Genomic DNA, 21,455 nt, shown 5'->3' with positions numbered 1-21,455 from the left:
AAAGAGAAGATGATTAATGATGTGAGCATGCAAACAGTTAATCTTGTGTGGCTCAAGAAATCTGTATGTATATATATATATATATATATATACATACACACATATATATATCTTCAAAGGACATGTAACTTGCATCATAAGTGAACCTAGCTATGACAAGTTTAAAGAAGTAGTAATAACTAGAAAGGCAGACATGAACCAAAAAATGCTTTGTACATAGAATAATGATGTGGACAAAATTTTTTAAAACTTATTTGGTAACCAAAACAGCATAGAATTGATATGGTGTTGTGACATGAAATATAGGAGCCAATTTTACAGATTCGGGTTTGAAGACATGACACCATTTTTGTTGGGCGCTAGCTAGCTAATGGAGTGGAGATACTTTGACAAAATGTTCTATGCTCCTCTTAAGCTAGAGTACATTATTTAGTGTACAATGAAGCAAAATTTGAGGACTGGTTTTCTATAGCACAACTTCAATTTGTTCAAGAATTTAAATCCTTATTTTCCTGTTGTATTTGAAACTAGGAACAAGGGTACAGGAGTAGAAAGCTAAGAACTATGAAGTTATTAACAACCAGCATCATTTGTAAACAAAGTTTTGTTATAACAAACATACTATTTTTAAGTCATGGTATTGGTAACTTTGATTAACTTCCACTCTTTCTTCTTTTTGTTCCTTATTCAGAATCCTTTTTATTTGCACGCACATGAAGTTAACGTTCCCACTATTGAGTAATTAGTCACCAGCAAATTTGCTATTGCATTTTCCAATATTAATTTTCTGAAATTAAACTTATACGAAGTGAATTTTGTACGCGGGCATATGCCTTTCCCCTTGTTCTGTACAACACTTATCCGTAGTCAAAGAGTAGACATGTCCAATTATGCCATCGTAAAAGCTCTAATATCTCTCTTATTTTGATGCCAACGACAAAAAAATAATTCCGAATTAAAAATGCCAATAGTGAATTGAAGATTACGTCCAATCTCAATGCGAATCCCATCGAGCTCATGACTAAAATGAATTGTAGTATTATTGTAATAAAATGAGTAAAAATGAGATGTTAGTCAGGTGACTATGAGGTTTCTGATCAGAAGAAGATATTAGTCAGGTGAATATGAGGTTTCTGACTAAAATGAATTGTCGAGAGAGAGAGAGATGGTGCAGTAATTAGAGAATTTGCACCACTTAATTTGTCAAGCCTCACCATAATAAAGACGAGAAATGGCAATTTAGTTCCTGTGGTTCTTAATGGCCAAGTCTTTTGACTAATCACAAGGCATTAGGTTTCCGTAGCTCGACAAAGTTAATCTTTACCGGTTAACAATAATGGAGGGAGCCTCATTTTCCCCATTCTTAATGTACTTATATCACTTTTCGAATTATTGCATTTACACCAACACTTCAATTCTTCACAAAGAAATCAAATCTTTGGTTTTTTTTTTTTTTTTTTGGGGTTTGGTTGGAACTCTTGAATTAGCATGGGTTCAGTAAGTTCATCTCATCAGGTTCTAGCTAAACATCTGAATTATTCTTCAACACGTACACGCCAAACATAAGTTCGCAATTTCCACATTGGTCATATTAGATTGTATGACATGATTAGCAAGCCAGGAAAAAAATGTCGTAGGAAGAAATGAATTTCATGGCTAAGTACTTCAGAATCTCCATCCCATCTTTGAACTAATCAATTACTACGTTGTAAAGAAAAGTAGTAGGTGATCTATGACTGTCTCCCTGGGGCGTCTATCACCATGTTCGACGCAAAGGTTACTGTGATGAATGTAGTAAAACATACGCAAAATTGACTGGATAGCTACATGAAAATGTACAAGTATTTCTTAAACCAGTTGTCATAATTAAGATGACAGAAAGCAAGGAGAAGCTTATCAGTCATAACAGTGGCGGTCAGGGAGGACGACTCAAGAGTTCTTTTCGTTATCGGATTCAAAATTCGAATCTTGTATTTAATACTAGACTGGAAATAGGAAGAACGGTGAGAAGGGTTGGGAAGGTCAAACAAAAAATCCAACAAAAAAAGAGTGTACAATGTCAACTTTCTTCCATCTTGGATTGATGAATTTGAGCTGAACAAAGTCCCAGAAGCATACAATGGAGTTGCTAAAAAAATATAGGACCGTTATACCAAATCAACTCCAAATGCCCCGTGATACAAGCCTGGGCTTGACTTAGAAATTCCAAAAGTGGGGGTCTTGAGGGAGCCAAGAAAGAAAATGACGAAAATTCCCAAAATATTCAAAGGGGTCAATGTACGGGGGAGTGAATGCTGTGGACCGCACCCTCGGTCTCTATTGAGAAATGAGAAATGAGAATTGAAAGTCCGCCACCGCTGCCGCCATTATAGCAACTGAATACGAACATTTTTGTGAAAATCTTGGCATTACTAGTTTACTTACTACTTGTACAACTGCAATCTCTACATCACCGCTCTGACAACTAAGCCTTCTAGCTATATACTGCTAGATCAGTTGTCGCTTTTCAGTTTTCTTTTCCCTCCTTCAGGCTCCAAGTTGGTCAGAAATGCTACGCGGTTTTGAGTGTGCTCTTTGTGAATACTAATAAGACTTGCAGTCATTTGAGAATTCTTGAGCCACAACAACAATTATATGAGAACTTGATGCATCTTTCTTTCTTTTTCTTTTTTTTTTTTAATCGTCACTTTATCTATAGTATCCTACACTATCCTAATCTAAGTGAGAGATCCAATTGGATCTAAGGGGGCTGGTGAGAACTGAACTACCACTGAACCAGAAGGTGCACTACGCACCCGTCTGAATTTTTTAAGAAGTCACTTGATGCATGTTTCGGAGGTTGATCATCGGTGGTCCTCTTGCATGTAGCAGCCATAGCTATAGCTAGCTAGAGATTAATGTTTATTTATTGTTGTAGCAGGAGAAGGAATTTTTCTCATAGTATCAAATGCATTTCAATCTTACCAAAAACCTCCCCATGGAATTTCAAAATGCATTTCAATCTTTACCAAAAAGGTTCCCGTGGACTTTGGAGGTCATATGCGCAGCTCATCCAAGGATCGATGGGTGGGAAAATCTAATCACGTAGTATTAATATTTTACCTATGCATATGTACATTTGAAGCTAGCGTGTCCACCAATATAGGCCACGAATAAAACAATTCTCATCTTGTTCCTGATTTGTTGGATTGTTCGTACTGATTCCTTTCTTCTTTTGGTCAAAAATGGTCAAAGATTCTAATTTAGCAGGTAACATCCAACAAACCCCTGGGCTAAATTGGAGCTGTGCATCAGCTAACGAATATTTTTAACCAACTACTCGGTCGGCCCCAGGGAGGGACAAAAAGTCCCTCTTTTGGTTCAGGTGAGGGATTCGAAACCCCGTCCATGATTTCCTGGAATATTATTCCATAGAGGTAGTTTAGCTTCATTCGAGTTCTCAATAATAGTTTAGTTAGATTCATTTCCATCCCCCCTCCCTCCTTCTCAATAGTTTAGTATAGAATCAATTGTGAAAATGTTGTACTAAAAAAAAAAAGAAAAAAAAAAAGAAGCAATAGTACTAAATTTCCAAAAAGAAAAACAAATATTTTAACTGTATGTGATCTGTGCCATTAACCATAGGCCGGATTGAAGTTGCCTGGTGTAATAACATTTGATTTGAGGCTTTGAAGTTCCAGCTGCTCCAATGTCTATTATGAAGCCCACAATCCATAGCCTTTCCTCGTTTCTGCACAAGTCCAACACCTGCAGAGTCCAGCCAGGATTTCCCGTTTTTTTTTATGGGTCCATCACCCCATCATCCAATAGCCACTTTGGGCCCTGTATAGTCCAGAGTCCAGCCGTTTTAACCCCATAATGGGTCACAAAACTCGAACCCAACAGCTCCAACAAGCGAAACCGAAATCCGCGCCAGTCAAACCAACTGGCGTTGCGTTGGTGAATGAATCAGGATCTCCGTTTACCATGATCTAAGTCCAACCTTGCTTGGGAGAGGTCCAATCCAACTCTCCAAATTCATCTTCGGAAGAGGTCTAAAGGCCAGCGGGCACCGCGGCTTATAGCGGAGTGACAATGACTGGGCATGAACCTCACAACCGCACAGCCAATTATGCCATGAAAGCAGAAAAAAAATTTCCCATATTGGATTTTAAATGGATCAATCTATCTCTTTCTTCACTACATTCAAGGGGTTTTTGTACATTCAGAATTTATATACGTACTGCTACATTTATCCAAAGAAACAGCACAGGACAAGGGAGAAAGCAGCCAGCGCCAATTTCTAAATTTGACAGACACTCCAGCCAACTCAAAAAAAAAAATAAGCCATGAAGAAATTATTGCAGCAGGGATTCCTTCCATCCCAACACCTTCCCCTCAATTTTTGTGCATACAAACTCGTGAAAGGTCAGTCATGCATCGTTAGCAACGTGCTCTGCTGAGATGATGTCCTCTTCTTTCTCAAGGAGATTCCTTTTGTCCGAGGCCATCCTTGTTCTTCCAGATGTTTGTTGGTTCTTGCTAGTGACTTTCTTACTTCCTGCATTTCTTAAACGACACCGCTGCAGTATTCGTACAGGAATCCCACCCAGATCAAAATCTTCTTTCAATGACTTTGTCAGGAACCTTATGTCCGTATCTGAGAGCCGATTCTTGCCGCTCACGAATGCAACGAAGGTTGGAGGTCTACCCTTTACCTGAGTGAAATACTTTATCTTGGGTTGAGCAGCCTGATCCTTCCATGAATGTCGGCTCACAACCTGCCACCACAACCGAGATTGCTTGCTCAACGCTATTTTACACTGTCAAAGAGCAAGAATATACTGAAGGAATGTACCTTACGCAACCAACGGTTAAGACGAGCTGTTGATAACCTTGAACGCCACTTTTCATATGTATCAACTATCTGGCGCATCGCAGCAATTCTGCCCTTACCCTCCAGTGCTGAAACGAATACTACAGGGATCCCTGTCACCTGAAACAAATTTTACAAATGCTTCATTAAAAGACATCCGTGAGATTATGTACATGTTTTTGCCTCATGAAAAAGGAAGTTGATGTAATGTAAACAGCACTGGCCTGGGAATCAAATGATCAAGAGGTGAATGGGTTTACGACACGATATAACATTTGATAAATTTATTATTATTAACCAGGAGCGACATTGCAGTTCAGATTGATTTTCACTTAAAAAGAAATTGCAGTTGGGACGTTTTACCAATTTGGACACGTCGTCTAATTCTTAACAGCAATACCAACTATTACCAAATCAGTCTGGATGAGCCATCTAACTCTCACCAACTCAACATTGAGGTTATATTTACCAAAAAAATTCTCTTTTGAGATGCTGAGAAGTATTATTGTAGTACTGGCAACTTGTTGATATTGTCCAGCAGTGGAAATCAGCTTGCCCACCAAGAAGATCGACAACCAATTTTCGCTTAAGAAGCAACTAGTTGAGAATAACAGTTGACAGCACAAAGAACTGCCATAATGCACATAGGAGGATTAGGAGCATGAACTTGAGCTTCAGCTATATCGATTACATCTAGCACCAGCCAAAACCTCAGCATTCATCTCAAAGCACATTTATGAACTCTTATAATTCCATAAAGCAGTGGCCAACATGATAAAAAAAAGTGGTCAAATTACTCACAGAAAGGGGGGAAAAAAGCCCCTAATGAGATACTCAACTGTACATTTGTACTTCATCTAAGGACTTGCATCTTCTGAACCATAATGACACAATGAACTCTCTCACTTAACCAAGTTAGAGGTGAAGAAATGGTTTTAAATTTTAGATGCAGAGTCGACATGATTTTCTACTCCCATTAAATCCGCCTAGAATCTATTTTACACCAAAACCCAAACACTATCCTTCTATTGGAAACAAGTTTCCCCAGCTAATAATACCTTGAATCTATGCCTATCTGTGATTTGTACACCAAGCCAAGAACTACCTTAAGAGACATCCAAGTGCTGAGACTAGTAGCTTAAATATCCAAAGAGATGATCTGTTATGCAACAAAAACTGCAAAGCTGCAATATGAAAGTTTACTGCTTTCTTATTCCTACTCGCCTCTATTGCACCACACATGCAGTAAAACCAGGATAGCCAATCCACTTAAAGAAAAGAAAAAAAGAACTACTTATTACACACTGCATCCTTATCTCAAAGGACTGCATAAGGACTAGAAGATACTGTGCATAAAGATCTTCTTTATACACTAATGAGAATGTTACGTGAAGGCAAACACAATGGAGCAATATCAACTCGAATTAACAAATTTCTATCTTGACAAACCTGGGGTATGACTGTCTGAATTTCTTCAGGCACAGCATTGATTACACTCTCATATGTCTTCTTATTTTCTCTACCTCTTAAAAGATCCATCTTGTTTACTATAACAACCAAACCTCTCCCTTCTTCCACTGCTTGCCTTGCTATAACTACTTCAGCATGCTTCAAGCTCCGTCTAGCTTTTCCAATCTAATCATCATGAAACAACATGAAGTAAGAACAATAAGTTACATCACAACAAATCAATCAGCAATCAAATTGATATACTACCTGACAGTAAGTCGCTATTAGTTCAGTGAAGACCATAATTAATTAATAGAAAATGTCAGTGAGTGACATACACTAAGAGAGCTGTTGCTTTAGATGCAAAACAGACCAGTTTGAAATAATAATGCATCACTCAAGTTCCAAAAAGAACTGAAGTAACCAAAGTTCTTTAGGTGACTATACAGCTATGACACTCTGGAAAGAGGGGGGATAAAACAAGAAGCATAGATCTGAAATTAAACAACCCTCTGAAAATGAAATAGAATACAAACAACAACAATGGTGCCGAAGGGCAGATTGCTCGGATATTCCCAATGACAAAAGAGACAGAAAATAGCCCTGGCTTTCAGACTTCTTTTAACATGAACCACATTTTAGTAGTAGACATGGCCTTCCAAATAATTCATACTTTGTCCTCCACAAATTTGACACGCTTTTGTTGATTTTTGTACTTTTACTCATGGTTCATTCAAGGCTAGCATCATACAAGGTTGCACTCATTCTGTTTGTTTGCTAATTCATACCTAGTGTTCCAAGTCTCTCTTTTTTCACCATTTCTGTATTCTATCCCTCTATTCCCCAACTGAATGGCGGGAAAAATAAACAGGTTAGTCAGGGAAGTTACATATTTTCTCCTGTTTCCTTTGGTATGAAACATGTAACAAAATTTCTCTTGCAGACTATACTCTGCAATCACCTACTAGGTCTGCTGCATGCCTGCATCATCTACAGAGATGCATAGCCTAAACGAATACCCATGAGTTTCTTTCTGTTTAATGAAGTTTACACACGCAAAATGGCACGTCTTTCCTGTTCCTTATCCTCATCTTTCACAATCAAATTTTCATATAAAACTTTCCTCTGTATAAACAAGCTAAAAAAGGGGGAGCTTAAGTCCTAAAGATTATGGATACCTGAACGTGCCAAACTACGAGAGAAGCTTCTTTGACTAATACAGAAGTAGTTATCAACTTACCCTCTCTGAAACAGAGGGCCCTTTTAATGCTCTAAAATGTATGCTTAATTTGAGATTTGCCATGTTAAGTTTAAAGGTTAGGAAATCATTCAAGCCATTAGCAACAGTTGCAACCTTACCTATACCTTTCAGTATAGCATGATTTTCAGGAAATAAAAAAAAAACGGCGTAGTGAAACAGAGAGAACATTATAGTCTCAGTCAAACCTCTTCTGCATCAAGAACCAAAGCTACAACATGGGCTCTCATGAGGTTTTTCCTGGATTGCACAATGCTCAACTTTGCTGGTCCTTTCTCCTGGTTTGTCCTTTCCAGCCAACCTGCTGTGTCAACCTGAAGAAGAGAAACTAATAAGCAACAAATAAAATACAACCCAATAAAGAAAATTTTCTTAGTATGCAAAAAATAACCAATAGGTATATACAAGGAATTGAAAAAAAGTCGCACTTCTTTTATCAGCAGGATTCAATATAAAAAATCAAGACCAAAAGACTCAAAAAGTGAGAAGATAACATGCAGATATGAGGAATATATGTAGGCCAATGACACATATCAGAATCTAATTATTCAGAAAAAAATACAATCCTAAAGGAAACGAATTTTTAAAGGGATGAGTTCCCCAATAACTTAATCTGGTGTTTAAAATGTAAGAAGGAAAAACTTCCCAGTTTGCCTCGGTTCCATCTCTGTAAATGATAAATGAAAAATACTATAACAGAACAAAAGAATGCTTCAGAAGTAATTGAAACAGCAGAGCTCCAAGCTGCAAAAATAAGGTAGCTCTTTGCAGCACAGGGATATGTCACGCACACGCACACACTCACACACAGACAAAACAAGATGTAACAGTGCTACTCACTAGGTAGACCGTTCTTCCTTCATACTCAAATTTGACGCGAATAGAGTCCCTAGTTAAACCAGCCTCTGGCCCCACCAAAACACGATCTTCTTGCAATATTGCATTGAGCAATGTTGACTTTCCAACATTCGGTCGCCCTACAATTGCCAATTGCAGTGGCGACTTAGCATCCTCATCGTTCAACTGTTCATCTTCTTTGGAGCTGTTCTCCTCAATATTATCATCTAAAATTGGAAAGTAGAAATCGCAGTCCATAAACAGGTATTCTTGTGGTTATTTATGAAAGAAAGCATGTGCAGATATTACAAGAAGAAGTGAATAGCCATTCCTTCAGTCTGATGGCATGACCCAAGCAGCACTAATCCTGTGTCCTCCCTTGTTTAGTTGATTTTCAGAAAATAAATCAAACATCCTACAAACGTGGGATAAATAACCCTGAGAGAAAGGGTGGGATTATCTATTCTTCGATGAAAGCCTATGGGGATCACAAAACAAGATGACTTTTTCAGACTTCTTCAAACCTACTTTAATAACTAAAATTCATAATCTAAATCATAAGATTGGACGTTTTTTAGGATATACCAACCAAATATGAGACAACTGCTTAAATCCAATAAGGAATCAATAGATGAGTCATTCCAGGATAATCTATACTGACATAATTAAATGAGCCTTAATGGCCTACTACCTCAATAACCTTACAGGTTAGGGATCATACTGTCCAAGGTGCTGCGTCCTCAGTAGCATTATTTGCTTCATACAACTAGACACATAAGCAGCCAGATAGAAACAACAACTAAACTAATAATATTGTGAGAAGAGAATTTAGAGAGCTTCTCTGAAATCTTACCCCAGAAACAAACATGAAAATGCAAATCTCAGCAGGATGTGAGTATTAACCTCAAAAGACTCATCATTGTCACATTCACAGCCTAGAGGCATCATACAAATGCCATTAAAATCCCCCATTATGAACCAATTGCAGCATATACTGGTGGCGCCCAAAAAAAAAAAAAAAGCACCACGCAAAAACAATACTTCAGGACACAAACGGAAGATGAAAATCATGGTCAAACAATACAAGCAACTGACGTCTTACCAGTTAAGACTTGTAACATATAGTCCTCAAGCAATGGCTTAAGAGCTTCATGAAGCTCTGACATACCAAATCCAGTTTCGGCAGACAATGCAACAGGATCCCCAAATCCTAATGAATAAGCTTCACCAACAGAAGCAGCAAGAGAACCAGAGAATGCATCAAGCTTTTCAGCTTTGTTTATTACCACAAGAGTCTTGATTCCAGGTGCATTCTTCCTCAACCACCTTCCGACATCCAAATCCATGTCCTGTAATCCTTCTCTGATGAGAACATAATCAATATTGAGAATTATGTCAGATACTAAAGTATTGAACACTATACACAACATGATAATAAAGCTAATTTGATCTGAGTTGAGCATCAACGCAACATCACATCAATGTAAAATCTAGTTAAGTACAACAGCAACTGTTTCCTTCCAGATACAAAAGCTGCTTAAGATGTGTACAAGTTCATAGAAGACGTACTTTTTGAATCTAAACATTTACCCCATATGTACATCCAGCTTCTCAGCATTCATATTTTCTGTTTTGAATTACATAACAATAATAATCATATATTTCCATCTATTCTTCAACTATATATTTTCATCTAGGTTGAATTGCTTTCTCACCTCTATGGATTACATTTGTTGTAAATATTTGTTCAGCCTAATACCAGGAAACAGGCACTGAAACTTGCATGGTAGCTTTTGGCATCGCTGTCCCCATTCTTTTTCCAAGACAATTGTTTATCAAACAACTTAACAGCACTATTGACCTAAACAAACCGTCCCAATTGGAAAACATGAACATGTGATTTCTCAAAAACCTCACGACATATCTCTATCATCATTATCTTCACAGCAGCCAACATAAAAAAAAAAAAAAAAAACCATGCAGGCTTAAGTATTTTAAATTGCTTGTATTGAGCTCTGCATTGGAACTTATATTGGGTGCGTATACAGTTGACGACTACTTGATACTAGCCCATACATAAAAGGTTCATAGAACTCAAGTCAAAACCAGGAAATTAGATATTTTTGTTGCAAATGCTTTGCATGATCTGACGATTGCCCAATACATGTCCCTTTATATGTTTAATGGAATTATAGTTGGCTGAGACAGCATTCATGTACAACAGAAGCACAACATTTTAAGCACAATATTGTGTATACAAATGCAAAACCTTATTAACAGTACTAACCTCCCATCTATTAAGAAGAGCACAAGTTGAGACCGTCCCAGCACATTTCTAGTCATTCCTGCAGTTCTGGAAAGGACAGAACCCGAGGAAGCCTCAGCCTCTAGACCAGCTGAATCCAAAACTCTAAACCGCAAATCACCTAATTTTGCAACCCCTTCTCGAATGTCCCGCGTAACATGGTCAGTTGGAGTATTATATACAAGAGCTTCCCTCCTTCGTATCAAACTATAATAGCACAAGCAATATATTGAAAGTTTATTTCTCAAGGATAGCAAAACAATTTGGAAAAAACTTAAGAAAAATAACATTTTGGGAGCATGCATCATATGGTCAAGCATAACTAACCGATTAAACAGTGCAGACTTCCCAACATTAGGACGTCCCATGATGATAACAGTAGGAAGTTTATTAATCTCAATCTTAGTAAAATCAATGGGCACCCCTGCCTTAGGCTCAAACTTTGGCTCTTTGGGACCACTAATAACATCAGCATCCACATCAAACTTCTCCACATCACTGTTAGTATCATCAGCCAATCCAGAAATATCTTCCTCTGGCATTTTTTGTACCAGAGCAGTACAGAATTTTCGCACATCTAGATGTACCGAGGGTTGAGACAATGATACAAAATTGCAGTATTTTGTCGCCCGCCATCCTATTCCTCCACCGCTTTTTGCACGACAAGGCAGCAATAATGATCCTAACAACCAAAACAGTAATCAAAAGAAAACAAAATTAAGTCTTTTTAATACAATCTCAACAGGAATGCGTTGCAGAGTTGATGTGCTTATGCAATATATCTAAGTACAACATAGCACTTCAATCAAGCAGCAGCTGCCACAATAAACATAACTTTTAAAGATAAAGCCTTTTGCAAAACAACAGGAGAAAAATAGCAGACAATGGTGCATCTTCTAATTATACAACTAACCCTGTTGTTGTGAGACTTGACTGGAGGAGCTTGAATTGGCTTGAAAGTGGTTTCTTTCTTTGTTTTCGAAGAACTCAGTCAGTTGGTTGCCAATATTGTTCTGTAAAGTGTTACTTGCTGAGATGATTCCAATGCCACACCGACTCTTTCTGGATGAAAGAGCTCGAACCCATGAGGGCAACATTCCAAGATTGAAACTTTACCGCTATCTACAAAACTAATTGGTATTTACACATAAGGGCTCTTCCTCTCCTCGGCGGGTAGGGTCAACTACTTTTTCCAAACTGCAAAACAGCAAAAAAGATGAAATTTTGTTCACCAAAACGTTGAATTAGTGACTAGAAGAAGTGAAAGAAAAAGCATGTGCATACACATGTTTGCATAAATGTCTGACAGAGTTTTCAAGAATATTACCTAACAGAGGAGAGGAAGTTTTCTTGGAGATTGAAGTATTTAACCACTGATCAGAGATTGAAATGGAAATGGGCCAGTTGAATACCAACTGGGGTAAAGTCCGGGGGGCATTGTGGAGCAGGAGGAGATGACCAAAAATAGAAAGCGAAGAGTGCGGGAATAGCTTGAAAGAAACCCAAAAAGCAAAATTTGTAGTAAAATTAGTAAAATATTCAGGGAACCAATTTCCAATGTCAGTAAACATGATAAAAGAAAAAAGAAAATGAAAACCTTTTTTTTAAAAAAAAAAAGAAAAAGAAAAAGAAATTACCATTTCAATTATCGAACTCCACCAGGGGTCCAATCAGAACGCGCCACGTACATTTCTTGTCTATCTACACTTCTACGTTGGACGTACTACTGTACTTGTGACAGTGTTTTTCAATGTGAGTGTACAATTTTGAGAAAAGACAAAAAATGGTGACCCTTGGAAAATAGTAGCAACATAAAAAAGAGTGACAAATTACTCACATAACCACTCAACTTTTTAAATAGTAAAGATTTGACCATTTTATTATTAATAGAATGTTTTTATTTATTGAATCATTAAATATGTAAAGTTTGGATCGTTCTATTTGATTCCATCATTAAATTTGACACATCCAGGCGTGATTTTACGAGATATTAGATCTGTCAGAGTTAACAGTGGAACCAGACGAAATGATCCAAAATTTATATATTTGATAGATCAATGAATTATAACCCTCTAATAATTGAGTGGCCAAAACTCAAATATCAAAAAATTTAGTGGTTCTCTAAATAATTTGCTCAACAAAAAAATTTCGCTTAAAACCCTTTTTGTTTTTCTCTTTCTCCTATTTTAGTAGTCATTTGTTCACACATGTTGTCGTTCCCACGCTCCTTCTTCGCGCTGTTTCCTCGCAGTCCTCCTCTCTCTTCTCTCCTCTTTCTCTCTCTCTCTCTCTCTCCATATTATATATACAAGAATAATACAGCTATATTTGTATTATTTATTTTGGCTGGAATATTTCTTCCTCGAGTAAAAACATTAGTAAATCAATTGTTATGTATTACTGTAATTTGAAATTGGGAACAATGAAGAAGAAACCCTAGCTCCTAGAAAAACCCTAATTTCAGAAATTACGGTTCTGTTTTGACTCGATTTTCGGGGGGATTTTGCATAATTTATCGGCAGAGAATAAGTGGAGAATTGAATTGAGGCGAAAGTGAAGAAGAAGGTGGTAAGTGGTAATGGAGAGTATTCCGCATCCGATACCGAGAACTGTAGAAGAAGTGTTCAACGATTTCAAAGGTCGTAGAGGTGGATTAATCAAAGCCCTCACTACTGGTCCGCTCCGCTTCTCTTCCTTCTTCTTTCTTTTTCTCCACTTTTTTTTCCCTCTCTCTATTTTTCTTTTCTTTTTTCTATTAACAATTTGTGCTTTGTAGTATTTGGGATTTTTTTTAAAATAGCGGTGTGTTGTGTCCAATTTTGCTTCGTAAAGCATGAACTTTTTTATGTTTATGCATAAATTTGACATGCAGACACAGAACTTTTGCTTATAATCTTGCAGTATGCGTATTTACGTGTTTTCATATGCTTATCAATATGTTTTCTTTTTGGCAGATGTTGAGAAATTCTACGAGAAGTGTGATCCGGGTAAGTTAACAATTTTTCATCTTCTGGAGCTTTCCAAGCCCTTTAAATTCGTGTTTTTGGACCAACTCATGTCTAGTAGTGTTTCTAAAGTTAAATACATATATAAAGTTTTTTTTTTTTTTTTTGCGTTGTTGGGGCTGGGGAAGGGGATTTAAGTTTCTGATTTTTCTTCTTTTATTTTTTATGCACATTTTTGGTGGACCTCTTAATTGCTCCTTGGAAGGACAGTTTCGGTGGCTATTACGTAGAGCTCATGTTGAAGGTTGACTTTTGGAGTATGACTATCGGTTGTTTTGTCCTTATTTTGAGCTTTTAGTAGCTGTAGTGCCGTCATGTAGATTCAGCTGATTATTCTGTGAATAGCTTTACATCTTATAAGTTGTTGAACTGTTTTTAGTCATTATTAGTTGTTGTTCCTCGGGAAGAACTCGTCTTTATGTAGTTCTTTTTACTGCCCTTGCTTCCTCGATCAATTGCAGCCCATGTAGTCTGATTTTGTTGATGTCAAACTCTTGCAACTGGTATATTGGTTATCGCATTTGACGGAATCTTCTCCTACATAACCTTTCGAAAATCATTTGACCTTAGTATCTTTTTGAGCTCAAACTGGTTGAGCATTTCTTGTTCTTCTCATCCCAGTTGTTCTTGTCATCTTTTGATCAATAAACCTTATTTGGGAGAACATCTTGAATGATTTAAAACCCTAGTGCTTGATGTAACATTATCTGAAAGTCCGTGCTTATGGGAGTGTCTGATTTTTCTGAATGATCCTTAGTTGTTAAATTTAGAAGAGGATCCTTGGTACAAAGTTGATTCAATCGGTTGACTTTTGAATTCAGAAAAGGAGAACTTGTGCTTGTATGGAATGCCAAATGAGACGTGGGAAGTCAACCTGCCTGTTGAGGAAGTGCCTCCGGAACTTCCTGAGCCTGCACTGGGTATAAACTTTGCAAGGGATGGGATGCAAGAGAAGGACTGGTTATCACTTGTTGCAGTACACAGTGATTCATGGTTGCTTTCTGTGGCTTTTTACTTTGGTGCTCGCTTTGGGTTTGGTAAGAGTGAAAGGTAAAATCTGTTCTGTTAATCAGTTTCTGCATGTTATTTACTTTATAGAGTTGATTTATATTGTGCAACTTTATATATATGTAATTTGTTGTGGGTGGATGACTACACCATTTGTTTGAGTTGTTTATGGAAAGCTATGTTACTCGTACTTCAGAACCTGCATCCAACAGCTTATGTTCTCAAGTTATAATTTCATTAATTCTATAAAAGCTAGGATATGGCAATATAGTTTGTGGTTTTGGCTTTTGTCATTGTTGGTCACTTCGTGTTGCCTTGAACTAGATCCAAACTAGATTCAAGGTGTCCTCTCTCTCTCTCTCTCTCTCTCTCTCTCGATGTCCTCATTTTTTAGTATGATTTAGATTTTATTTGCGTATGTTTCAGAATCTGCTTTCCTACCAATGATGGCATCATTTTCTTAGACCATTGCCTTTCAATGTTATTGATTTTTCCTCCAAATCATTGACATGACAAAGAAAGAATCCTTTCTGAAGGGCATTGCCTTTCGTATTCTTGATGTTTCTCTCTCCTATCCATTATTTTCGAATGAAATTCTTATCATGTCATTTCCTTAAAATTATATTGTAAGTCATACATTGGTTTTATCAGCAGCTTAGAAGAGTAGCAAGTTCAAGACACCTTATCAACTTTGTCATTCAAAAGCTTGTGGCTGAAATTGCCTGTTCTGCCATGCCAAAAAGTGACTTGTTTGGGTCCAACTGTCTGTATTTTTTGTTGACTTCATCCCAATAGACTTAAAAACTTTTTGGCTTCTATAAGCAAGGTGTGGCAGGTACTTGTATCTTTGGGGGACTTGGAATTGCAAAAAGTTTCCTAGATTTCACCAGTGGGAGTTATTTTTCCTACATTGTGGCTATGGAGTGGACATTCTGCATATGGAAGTCTGATTTCATTTCATTCTTTCTGGTTCTCAAGGGATCACCTGGAGCTATGGAAACTGCTTACTTTATTGGATTTTCTACATGGGCTCTGCCTTTGATGTGGCATTGAACATTCTGCAATAATGGATGATCTTTTGCTTTGTATTTGCCATTTGCATTTTATATTTCCTGCAATGTGAAGTTAGTTAAGTTTAACACATATAATTTTCAAAAAAATATGACATTTCTTTTAATTTTGGTTCTTCAGACTAGCATATGGTATTATAACTTAATTTCTAGAGATGTAGATAGAGTCTTTTGGACAATTGTTTTTATGGACTCTGCTTGTAACTTCCAAATGATTCGTCAACGAGAGTTCTGTTCCTTTTTTTCAGCAACAAAAGTAAAATCTGTAAGTTTAGATGAAATCAATGTAGATTGAAGACATGGTGGCATGTGGTAGATGCATTTATATTATTCTTTTTTTTATATGATGAAACTTTTGCGCTCATTTTGCAATGAACTATGAGATTGCTTTATTATGGCCTTATATGAAACTTTTTGAGGATTAGTATTTCAACTCAATTAAATTCTTACTCAGCATTTATATTGATATTGACAGGAAACGGCTTTTTCAGATGATAAATGATCTACCTACCGTGTTTGAGGTTGTTACTGGGAGTGTTAAGCAGGCAAAGGAGGCTACTCCATACAATAATAGCAGCAAACTTAAACCAAGTGTGAAGATGGTAGGCAAAGATTTTTTTTGAGTAATTTATTATCCTGCTCAGTGGTCTTCTTTTTTTTTTTCAAGTTTTCAATATCTACCACTTGTGTTTTCTTTTTTAGCAGCCGAGGCAGTCTGAGTCTCAGCCCAGAGGAGCAAAGTTGTCATCAAAGGAAGAGGAAGAGAGTGGGGAGGAGGAACAAGAAGAAGAAGAAGAAGAACAGGGAGCAACACTTTGTGGAGCTTGTGGGGATAATTATGCAAATGATGAGTTCTGGATTTGCTGTGATATATGTGAGAGATGGTTCCATGGCAAATGTGTGAAGATTACACCCGCAAAAGCTGAGCATATCAAGCAGTACAAGTGCCCTGGTTGCAGTAGCAAGAGGGTGAGAGTTTGAACTATGGCTTTGAAGTTGAAAGACCAAGCACTCCAATGGAGACTTAAAAAGGTTTAGAACTGTAGTTTAAATTTCAAGGTGACATAAAGTTTGTGGCGCATGTTAAATCAATGAATTAGAATGCTTGCTGACGGGATCTCAGTTTTATAAATTTGTGTTCTTTGCTTTGGTTTATTTTTTTTTTTTTTTTTTTGGGGAATTATATCTTACATTGCATTTTCTGGCATCATGGATCTAGCGTGTCTTGTGTTCTGTATGACTCCGGAAACCAAGTATTTTACACCAACATTAACATTTTGACCGCATCTCTTTCACAATGTAGAAAAGAAGGCATTTGCTTGCAGGATTGCTGGAGTATGCTAGATATGCTGCCTTTCATCCGGAAAAGGCCTAAAAATTTTGTTGATTAGGAGAGAACTGAAGAAGCTTCCAAGAAATATTTGAGAGCATGATGTTTCTACAGGTGCTTTCTCTTTCTAAGAGAAGTGGTTGTTGACATTTTTGTTTTATGATAGCCAGCTGAGCTAAATTGGTGCAATGTAATAGAAGAAATGAAATAGCTGGTCACTTCAAAGTTGATGGGCTGTTATTTAGATGCTTACTATGTGAACAGTCAATACCAATGCTTTATGTTTGTAGCTTATGGTGAGGAGTGCATGTGAATCCTTGGCTTTAGCTCTTGTTGCTTAGTTCTTGTTGACTGAGCGGAGGGCATCAAAAGCCCGAGCAGACATACGAGAATGGACTTTAAATTCAGCGTTTATATGGAAGGTGGAACGTTGTATCATGATATGAGAGGTAGTTATGATAAGGTTTAGTTTAAAAGGACGCAGTATCATGATGAAGGGTGGTTATGAACTCGAGATGGGACGTTCAATTGGATTTTAGGTTTGCTTATGAACAATGAATATTGTACCATAACCGGTGGCAAGCCATGCAAATGGGGGCAGACCCTGCAGCAAGCCATCGCTCTAACCATGCACTAGAGCTTTCTACAAGCGTAAAAGGGAAAGCTTGAAAGTCAAATCAAGAAAATTTCACTGCAACAGCAAGCAGGTTTTGTGGCCCAAGCTAGAGTTTTGAATAGAATCCGCGCAAGTCAAAGAGGGAGTGTAAGTAGTCAAGCCATGCACTAATGTTCTTGAAATTTCGTTGCAGTAATGTCAAGCTAATATTCGACCCCTGCCTGGCCCTAGAGGTTTCGATATAGCTCAACCCGCACGAGTCAAAGGGGGAGTAAACAATCCTCATACTAATGCTTCCAAACGTCATTTAACCTAGTTTAAGAAGAAAGAAATGTCGAAATTTTGTTTATGCATGATTAAAACAGTTACCACTCTGCCACTCTGCATGATTAACAGACTTCAACATAATGTTTCTTTCTTCCATACCTCTTTAAACTGCAGAAATTACTGCTACAAAAATTGCAGCCACTGGCCTTTAAGCACAATAACTAATGAGTGCTACGACACACAGGGGTGTTCCATTCACGCAAGACTACCAGTAGTCATTGCAGGAACACAACCCATCTCTGAAACAGTGGAATCTGTTATTATCTCTTACAATTATTTCCCTCTTTTCCAAGTGCGAGATTATCTTGATAGCCATATGGCAATCCCGACAAACCCTAAGGTTCTTCACCACCCGAATGACTGCTCCAGGTTCACTAATAAGAAGAGCAAAAGCAACTGCCAACTTTTCACTATGCGTCCCCACCATCTCTTCTTTCTCTTCCTCCTCTACATCTCTTAAAACACAGCTTTTATCAGCCATGTAGCCAGCAACCATCATTTTCTTTTTCATTTCTCCCAGTACTCTGTATATGTCATCTGAAAGCTTGTGCGAGTGGTCACCGACTACAAATCTGTGTATCTTGCCTCCATGTTCAACCCAACTCCAACCAGTTGCTTTCGCCACTCCTCCTGCCTTCATCAACCCTCTGATTCTGTCTGCATCTTCCCACCGACCTGCACTTGCATATATGTTTGAAAGCAGAACATAGTTTCCTGAATTCTCTGGCTCAAGCTCAAAGAGTTTATTTGCAGTAAACTCTCCAAGATCAATTCTTTTATGAACTCGGCTAGCATTGAGGAGAGACCCATAGATTCCTGCATGGGGATGCATTGGCATGTTATCTATCAATCTTTTTGCTTCATCAAGTTTGCCCACTCGACTATACAAATCAACCATGCATGCATAGTGATCAATATCTGGATCTTTAATTGACTTGAAAACAGCCTTCCCTTCTTCCAGCAATCCTGAATGACTGCAGGCAGTTAGGATGCCAATATAAGTTATCCGATCAGGTTGCATACTTTCTTGTTTCATCTTTGACAGCAGCTCAAGCGCTTCAGCACCGCTGCCATAAGCTGCAAAGCCTGTAGTCAAAGTGTTGTAGGAAATGACATCTCTATTTTCCATTTCTTCAAAAATCTTCCTAGCCTTTCTCATGCTTCCACATTTGGAGTACATGAAAATCAAAGAATTGCATCCCAAAATGCTCAACCTTATCTGGTTTTCAGTTAGATAATTTGCCACCCAGTTGCCTAATTCCAGAGCCCCCAAATGGCCACAAGCTGAGATTACGCTCACCATGGTAACTTCATCTGGTTTTAAATCCTTACTGGCTATCATCTCTTTGAAGAGCTCTATAGCCATTGCTGACTCTCCATTCTGCGAACAACCAGCAATAATTGAGTTCCACGAGATAACGTTCTTTTTGGGCATTTGATGAAAGAGCCCCATAGCTGAAGCCAAATCACCAACCCTTGTATAAGCAGCAATCATTGCATTCCACGTAACCAAGTTCCTGCATTCACCCAAACCATCAAAGATCTTCCTGGCCATATTAAGGTTCCCACACTTGGCGTACATATCAAGAAGCGCAGTCTTGACAAAATGGTTTGGACAAGTGCCCTTCTCAGCAATCCTCTTGACAAGCGATTCAGCTAGACCAGGATCACCAAGCATTGAGCACGAAGAAACAACAGCAACGCAAGTTGTTTCATCTGGTGTGAGTCCAAAACTCATCATCTCATTAAACAACTCTATGGCTTCTTGGGCAAGCCCATTGTGAGCATAACCTGAAATCATTGCATTCCACGAAACAGTGCTTTTCTCTGGCATTTTATCAAAATACCTCCTTGCACTCTCTAAATCGTTTACTTTTGCATACCCAGAAACCATTGCAGTCCATGTAATCACATTTTTCTCCGGCATCAAATCAAACAACTTTTGCGCCTCCACTTCATTCCCCCAATTCCAGTAACCTGAAATAATCGAATTCCAATCCGCAATAGTTCGCTCAGGCATCATATCAAACAGTTCCCTAGCAGACTCAATAGGCCCATATTTGCAATAAAATCCCATTACTGCATTTTGAATATATTTATCATAATTAAGACCCCTTTTCAACAAATGGGCATGGAATTGAATCCCCGCTTTACCAGAGGATTTGATCAATAATGGGTACACAAAAGCCACAGGCTTTACATTGGCCTCCTGCATTTGATCAAAGAGTGCAAAAACCTCATTTGTAGCACCCATTTGGGAGTGATACTTGAGCATATTGCTACAGACAAAGACATCAGGTTGGGGGGCCAAATAAAAAACCTGGGTGGTGTAGCGTGGCGCTGCATGAAGGCGCGTGCAAAGATGAATGAGTTGTGCCACCCAGAAGTCCTGGTTGTGGAGGGAGTTTTGAATGAGTTGTGCATGGAGTTGTTTTAGTTGGTTTTGGCTCCTTATTTGCTTTGCTATAAAGTTGAAGTGCGACATGGGTGACTGATGTAGGCATTTTCGTTGCTAATTGATTCGCATGACAAGCGAACAATTGTCTTGAGTCAATTGTTACTGTGGAAGTATATATGTGAACGGTCCATGCCAATTCACGAGCAAATATATGCATTGGCGTACATGAATAACAAAATATACCTTCTTCATCTCCTACATTTCTAGGTTTTAGATTCTCTGAGTGTTATTATTAGGACTATCAATGAGGCCGAGCTCGGGTTGGCCCGATAAACCTGACCATTTAGTGAGCTGGTCTAAATTTGAGCCTAAAAAATAGGCCCGAATTAAATATGAGCCGAGTTTGGGCCTTATTAGATTCAAACCCGATATAGACCCGACCCTTTAATTACCTATATATCTAATATTTATATTTTGATATTATGTATAATTATATATCTAAATATATTATTACTAAATACTAAATATATATATAAATTACAAAACACAAAAATACATCTAAAGACTCTTCCATGAGCTTTCTTGAGAACCAATATTAGTAATGCATAACTAAATCTCTAACTTTTCTTATTGGTTGAATAAATTTTTGTATTGGCATAATATTTGTTGATTTCTTTTTGGTCTACAAACACAAATCATCAAGCATATTTGGATTTAAATCACAAGATTATAAAAAAAAGTTTCAACTTTTAAAGATGTATTGGCTTATAATCGCATGTTTTATTACTATTGTTCATGCATTTTGAACGAATTAAATATAAATATTGTTGAAAAATTTTTGTTTATATACTTTTTAAAAACTATTATTTGTTCATGTTTAGTTTTCATATTATAGTCTTGTAAATGTTAAATTAGTTTTACAACCTAATAGTTATAGTAATTATATTAAGAAAATTAAGGAGTAATAAGTGAGCTTGGGCTAAACCCAATGAAAGCT

The 21,455-nt window shown here is 37.5% G+C and overlaps 3 protein-coding genes across 8 annotated transcripts; 1 reads left to right on the top strand and 2 right to left on the bottom strand.

Moving 5' to 3' along the window:
- Positions 1-4,143: 4,143 nt before the first annotated feature.
- On the bottom strand, positions 4,144-12,225 carry LOC113731976 (uncharacterized). 2 transcript variants are annotated; one of them, XM_072079934.1, is made up of 10 exons: positions 12,032-12,225; positions 11,618-11,901; positions 11,032-11,386; positions 10,687-10,911; positions 9,502-9,761; positions 8,403-8,539; positions 7,751-7,876; positions 6,305-6,490; positions 4,838-4,975; positions 4,144-4,760 (listed from the first exon to the last, which is right to left on the bottom strand). In XM_072079934.1, the coding sequence occupies exons 2-10, from the start codon at positions 11,799-11,801 to the stop codon at positions 4,413-4,415; spliced, it is 1,959 nt and encodes a 652-aa protein (XP_071936035.1). In that variant the 5' UTR covers positions 11,802-11,901; positions 12,032-12,225; the 3' UTR covers positions 4,144-4,412. The 2 variants fall into 2 exon arrangements, with proteins under 2 accessions (XP_071936035.1, XP_027113344.1); XM_027257543.2 differs by having other exon boundaries at positions 8,403-8,626; positions 12,032-12,224.
- A 665-nt stretch (positions 12,226-12,890) lies between these two features.
- Positions 12,891-17,411, top strand: LOC140036885 (PHD finger protein ALFIN-LIKE 6-like). Of its 5 annotated transcripts, none has more exons than XM_072079931.1 (6): positions 12,891-13,379; positions 13,659-13,691; positions 14,531-14,759; positions 16,263-16,389; positions 16,493-16,756; positions 17,091-17,411. In XM_072079931.1, exons 1-6 carry the CDS (start codon positions 13,283-13,285, stop codon positions 17,160-17,162), a joined length of 822 nt encoding a protein of 273 aa, XP_071936032.1. In that variant the 5' UTR covers positions 12,891-13,282; the 3' UTR covers positions 17,163-17,411. The 5 variants fall into 5 exon arrangements, 3 of the variants coding, with proteins under 3 accessions (XP_071936032.1, XP_071936031.1, XP_071936033.1); XM_072079930.1 differs by having other exon boundaries at positions 16,490-16,756; XR_011840442.1 differs by having other exon boundaries at positions 12,892-13,379; positions 16,493-16,819.
- Positions 17,412-17,876: 465 nt separating this feature from the next.
- Positions 17,877-20,671, bottom strand: LOC140036884 (pentatricopeptide repeat-containing protein At1g14470-like). Its single transcript, XM_072079929.1, has one exon. It carries the CDS (start codon positions 20,543-20,545, stop codon positions 18,266-18,268), a length of 2,280 nt encoding a protein of 759 aa, XP_071936030.1. The 5' UTR covers positions 20,546-20,671; the 3' UTR covers positions 17,877-18,265.
- Positions 20,672-21,455: the final 784 nt, after the last annotated feature.

This window comes from Coffea arabica, chromosome 2e (assembly GCF_036785885.1).
Source record: "Coffea arabica cultivar ET-39 chromosome 2e, Coffea Arabica ET-39 HiFi, whole genome shotgun sequence".
NCBI lineage: Eukaryota > Viridiplantae > Streptophyta > Magnoliopsida > Gentianales > Rubiaceae > Coffea > Coffea arabica.
This window is presented reverse-complemented; position numbering and strand designations above follow the sequence as displayed.